The sequence below is a fragment of the Gymnoscopelus microlampas genome, assembly GCF_963454915.1.
Source record: "Gymnoscopelus microlampas genome assembly, chromosome: 18".
In the NCBI taxonomy this organism is placed as follows: Eukaryota; Metazoa; Chordata; class Actinopteri; order Myctophiformes; family Myctophidae; genus Gymnoscopelus; species Gymnoscopelus microlampas.
In genome coordinates, this window is record NC_139955.1 from 1560905 (window position 1) to 1566787 (window position 5883).

Sequence of the window (5883 nt, forward strand, 5' to 3'; positions counted from 1 at the left end):
GCAAATGCATTGTTTGATTTGCTATTTTCATGGGATTTTGTGACTGTAAGCAATGCATTAAAAATGCCCGTCTTATCCCTTAAGATTATTACAGATTTTGTGACATTATGTTATTTTCATTCTATTTGTATTTATTTATAGTTATTTGGGGGGATACTGTGCACTGTAGTAATTGATTAATTCTTGACTGTTCTTTTTAGATCATGAATAATGAAGATATTTTGACGGCCATCTTGGCATATGTACCGGGCCTTTCAAATGAAACAATGGCTGCCCTGCTGGACAGGTTCGAGGAAATTGGTGTGGTTGACAAGAAAGACCTTCTTATGCTTAAAGAGTCAGATGTGGAGAACATTCTCCGACCAATGCAGTGTCGAAAGTTGGTGAATGGCATTACCAATGAAGGTAAATCCATATTTTGTCACTCCCATGGGAAGGTTTAAATATATATATAATACTGGTTTGATTTTTTTGTAGAATTTGTATCTTCATCTGAACATTAGTCGGTGGTGATGGAATGTTGGACTATAACAGCAGAATGGTACACAATTTCATAATTTAGCATGACAAACTGAATTGTTGTTTTTTCTCCAGTGAGTAAACTTCATCTACCTCTTCCTCTCTCTATCTAGTATTCATCATTTGTTGTCTGCTTACTTGTAGGACTTCCACACCTTGAACTGGCGAGTTCTGCTGTCTCCTCTGCAACCCTCCCAATGACTCAACCTGTCGCCTCTCCAACCCTCTCTCAACCTCCTGCATCGGAACCCCAAAGCTCTTCTTTGAGCTCTTCTTTGTCTCCACCCACACTGCCTGGCAGGCCATGGCATGCGGACTTCAGGGTCAGGTGGGACAGGATGACAGCAGCAATTCGAAAAGCAGTGGAAAATCAAAGAAGGCCATCAGCAGTGGACAGAAAAGATATGGTGAGGGAAGTGGTGAACCAAATGTTGGCACATGATGTCAACCCAACCAGAGCAACATGTCGCAGCATTGCGCAGGGCATTGTAAGAGACTATCCGAAAAGTTTTGCTGATATCGGGAAAAAGAATGTCTATGGAGACGGCTGTGATGCTCTACTTCAGCAGATTAAAACGAGAGTGGAATATAAGAACAGAAACAATACCCTTGCTCGGCGACGCACAGAGAGAAGACCCCGCACTGGGGTTGCAGATGGGGCCAGAGTAATGGCAAAAGGTCCATTGGATCAGTATGGATGTGTCAGGTATTGCCCTGCAGAACTTCCTGTTGGAGAGACTGAGGCAACCTTAGAAGAAATGAAAACTCGACTGCACAACATTTACTCAGAGGAAGGGATGGGTGGGGCAGCTAGAGCCGAACCTCTAATGGAGACGACCTATATCAGCCAGCGCCGGTACCTCAACAGTGTGCCTTCACCAGCCATCTCAGAGATAGTGGACGAATGGCCTTTTCTCTTCTCACAAAGAGGCCTTTTCAACCATTTTGGTCTCCTTACGGACGTCTCCATCCTCACCAAGTTACAAGAGGCCCTGAACAACAAAGGCAGTACACTCATTCATTTCTGCCAGGAACCAAGAACCAGGGATCATCCAGGGATCGCGGATGTCCTGGCTAAATACGACCCAGAGACTTCAGACAAGGCTGCATGTGTCATCCTGCTCCTGATGGCATACTTCAAAGAGCCCAACAACACCATCATGCTTGGGACTGATGTAAGTTTAAAAGATAAATAGCAGATTGTGACTGCACTAGACTAGTTCACTTGTATACACTTGTAAACATTTAATCACATTCATTTACATGTTGACACAACACAACATTCCCTCTGATTAACCTCTAAGTCAGTGTCAGTCTTTTATGCACCATGTTGAATCTATGCTACCATAAATAAGTTACAGTTAAGTCTTATCTTACAGGCATGTGCCACAGCTGCTGATGTGCAGAGGACCGAGACATTACCCAGCACCCCCTGCTTGATTGTCCAAGGTACTGTTTATATGGATTTTATATTTATTTCTAGCTACCCAAAAATGTATAAATACTACATGATTTTTTCAAATAAGCAGATCGGTGTCTTGACATGTATTTTTCAAATATTTGCCGTTAATCAGCTGTGCCTGTAATGTGGAGAACAGAGCGATAGACAGGCCAGCTGTTCAGGTCATATAATGGAAGCCTGTGGTACGCTCGTTCACTCCCTCAAAACTAATCAAATACAACATTTTCCAAAAACTCAAACGCTCATATGGACAAGATGTTATTTTTAAATTCAACACGCTAAAAAATACATTGCAGAACTTGCTGCAGAACACTGCGCCCACCTGGGTTGTTTGGAAAGTTGTTTCCGGCTATGGATTTACCTCAAAAAGGTCATTTTAACGTGGTGAATATGCAAGTGACAACTTGTCCATACTAGCACTTTGGAGATGTTGCAGCTTCCAAAATGTTGAACTATCCCTTCAATAATCTCTGGCATGAGGTGTGCAAAAGACTATCAATTAGATCAACAATGGTCAGTGAGTGCGTAACAGTTTGATGTTGCTGATCATTTAAATTCTTCTCTTGTTCATTTAGCAATTTACTCTTTACAATATCACATAATGGGTATCTCTGTTCAGGTGATCTGATGAACCCTAGGGCCTGGATGCTGTCCATTGAAGAGCAGGTGGTGATGGGACCACACGAGGGCATCATCAATGGAATAGCTGCAGTTTTTGCAAGTTACTACAACTTCAATCTGCAGTATCCTGCGGATGTTGCATGCACCCTGGAGTTCATCCAAAGGTATTGTAGTCTGAATTTAACATTGTACTGGATTGTTGCAACGTTGATACTTGCTTGTATCAATGTTTCTTAGCTTTCAGTACTACTTTGTTTTAGTGGCGTAGGATCTTGCCACACTGCATTTGCATGAAATACCATGCATTGATGCAAATTACATCACATTTTAGGCCACACCCCATTCCACTGTGTGTGCGCGCGCACACACACACACACACACACACACACACACACACACACACACACAGTACAGTACAGTATGTTACTAATAGTTGTTGTCTTGGCTTATTGTTTACAGATGCTTCTTGGGCATTAACCCTGACAGAGGCTCCAAATCGGCAAAGCGTCGTACTGTCAACCCACACGTGGGCACACTGACAAGGAAACTGGTGGACTTTGAATGGTCGATGTAATGAGAAGACACCTGCATCGGAACCCCCAAGCTCTTCTTTGAGCTCTTCTTAAGGATGACAGCAGCAATTCGAAATGCAGTGGAAAATCAAAGAAGGCCATCAGCAGTGGACAGAAAAGATATGTATTTAGTGTGCAAGAAAATTACACAATTTCAAAAATAGAGTTTTATGTAAATGTTTACAATGACAAGATCAGGGCAACTGTAGCCAGTTACAAGTTTTGAGTTTGAGTGTGTGTGTGTGTGTGTGTGTGTGTGTGTGTGTGTGTGTGTGTGTGTGTGTGTGTGTGTGTGTGTGTGTGTGTGTGTGTGTGTGTGTGTGTGTGTGTGTGTGTGTGTGTGTGTGTGTGTGTGTGTGTGTGTGTGTGTGTGTGTGTCAGACCGAAGGAATAGATTGGCTGTAATCACTATTTATCTATTTGTGGAATCTTTAGTATATTGTAAAGTTATCTCCACCGTCTGATGCTTTTGCCTTGTGGGCATTTGTTAATGTTCTATTGTTCATCAGGGCATCTGTAGCCAGTTACAAGCCAGTTACAACACTGTCACAGTGAAAGGAACTGTGTACAAAAAAGGGATGTTTGTTTTGCTTGGGAAAAGTGAAAGTGAAGCACTTTAGTTGGGAAAATTAACCTGGTCATTGTTCACCATGGTTCTGTGCACTTTGTGATGGAGAAACATACTTTTGTGAAGTTGATAGACATGGGTATCTACTGTGAATTAGGAGTAGCCCAAGAGGAATATGTCTGCGTCAAGCATGATGATTTGCTTGACTACTGCCCTCTTCCAGCTTACAAAGTACATGGCCTTTTGCTATTTGCTCTCCACCATTCTTTTCCAGAGTTGTTTTAAACATGTTTGTACTGTCTGCTTGTGTCAAAATGGTTCTCTTTTTGATAATGGACTTTCATCCAAATGTTGCACTTTAACTAATTGTTAAATAAAAAGTTTACATTAATAGTCCTTGTTTTCTTTTTTTTTCATTGAGCAGATCCACAAAGCATGTTATGTAAAATCACAGTTAAAGTCAATTTTACAATACTTTACTGTATGTAAATTTACAGTAAATGAAATTACTTTCACAGTAATGGTAATAATATATACAGTAAATAACTGTACTACATACTGGTAAATTACATTACTTTCACAGTAATGGTAATAATATATACAGTAAATAACTGTACTACATACTGGTAAATCACAGTAAATGACATTACTTTCACAGTAATGGTAATAATATATACAGTAAATAACTGTACTACATACTGGTAAATCACAGTAAATGACATTACTTTCACAGTAATGGTAATAATATATACAGTAAATAACTGTACTACATACTGGTAAATCACAGTAAATGACATTACTTTCACAGTAATGGTAGTAATATATACGGTAAATAACTGTACTATGTACTGGTAAATCACAGTAAATTACATTACTTTCACAGTAATGGTAATAATATATACAGTAAATAACTGTACTACATACTGGTAAATCACAGTACATTACGGTGATTTCACAGCTGTGAAATTACAGTAATGTACAGTGAGATAATTACTGTGAAACTTACTGTGAAAGTACGGCAATTATTATCCAGTAATTTACTGTGAATTCACAGTGGATTGTTTAACAGTGTACATACAGAACCAGCATATCGTGGCTGTCGGGGACGATACATTGCATGTCCAAAAATGTGATTTTTTTAGGAAATGGAATGAACATTTTCAGAAATAGAGAAAATAGCCGACCTACAACCTCACAACACGTCAAAATGTAAATGCTTTGTGAGCTTGTAGATTGCCTATTTTCAGTACTTTTGCTTGACTGAAATTGAATTATGGAGATACAAGGTTTTTGCCCAACAGCGACGATATCCAAACCTGGTAGGGAGCCTACACTTGCAAGGCCTTTAAAGTCAGCAGTACAATATTTTCTGAAACTCACCAGTAACCAGTGAAGAGAAGCAAGGATGGGTGTAATATGGTCACGTTTCATAGAATTTATTAATAATCTAGCAGCTGAATTTCGCCCTTTTTTTTTTTACTGAACCCAGAGTACAGGGAGTTGCGGTAGTCTAAGAAGTGATGAAATGAAAGACATTTCAAGTTCTACAAATGATGAAAAGAAGGACTTGATTTTAATACAATTTCTCAGCTGTAAGAAACATGATTGTACAACCGTTGTCGCTTGAAAATCGAAAGACAAGTTATATACCTATGATTATCATTTTCTTTTGTTAGTGCAGTTCTACCTTTACCGTATAGCCCCATTGACTGTCTGTCTGTCTGTCTTATACTCGAGGCTTATTGTGTCCCTCCCAACCTACTCCACAGGTACAAGAGCCAAGGAAATGACCCCAGACGGCAACAGCTAGAGTTTGACATCCTGGCAGGAGTGTTGCCGTGGGACACCCTCGTCCCTTTCCTCTTCAAGTCCTGGACTATGCAGTTAGGCAGGCCATCAGCGGAGGGAGCAAGAACATCACGGACCATCCACCTCTAATGACATGATGTGAGAGTGCACCTCTCCCTTTACACCCTCCTGACTAGCATCAGAGTCTTGAGCTCTGCAGTGTTGTTAGCTCCGCTGTCGTGCCGCAGTATGTCTATGTGTGCGTCTTTCCCTTCCTGTCTGTGCCTTGGGTCGGCTCCCACAGTGTCAGTTCGCTTGCCACCAGTACTGGGTGCCTGACGCAGTACCCTGCT

At 40.7% G+C, this 5883-nt stretch overlaps 1 protein-coding gene across 1 annotated transcript; it reads left to right on the forward strand.

The window, feature by feature from the left end:
- Nucleotides 1-266: 266 nt before the first annotated feature.
- On the forward strand, nt 267-5680 carry LOC311033462 (uncharacterized protein; the record flags this gene model as incomplete). The annotated part of the gene is made up of 6 exons (XM_084040974.1): nt 267-405; nt 664-1694; nt 1899-1968; nt 2601-2766; nt 3062-3172; nt 5512-5680. The coding sequence occupies 6 exons, from the start codon at nt 267-269 to the stop codon at nt 5678-5680; spliced, it is 1686 nt and encodes a 561-aa protein (XP_083897100.1).
- Nucleotides 5681-5883: the final 203 nt, after the last annotated feature.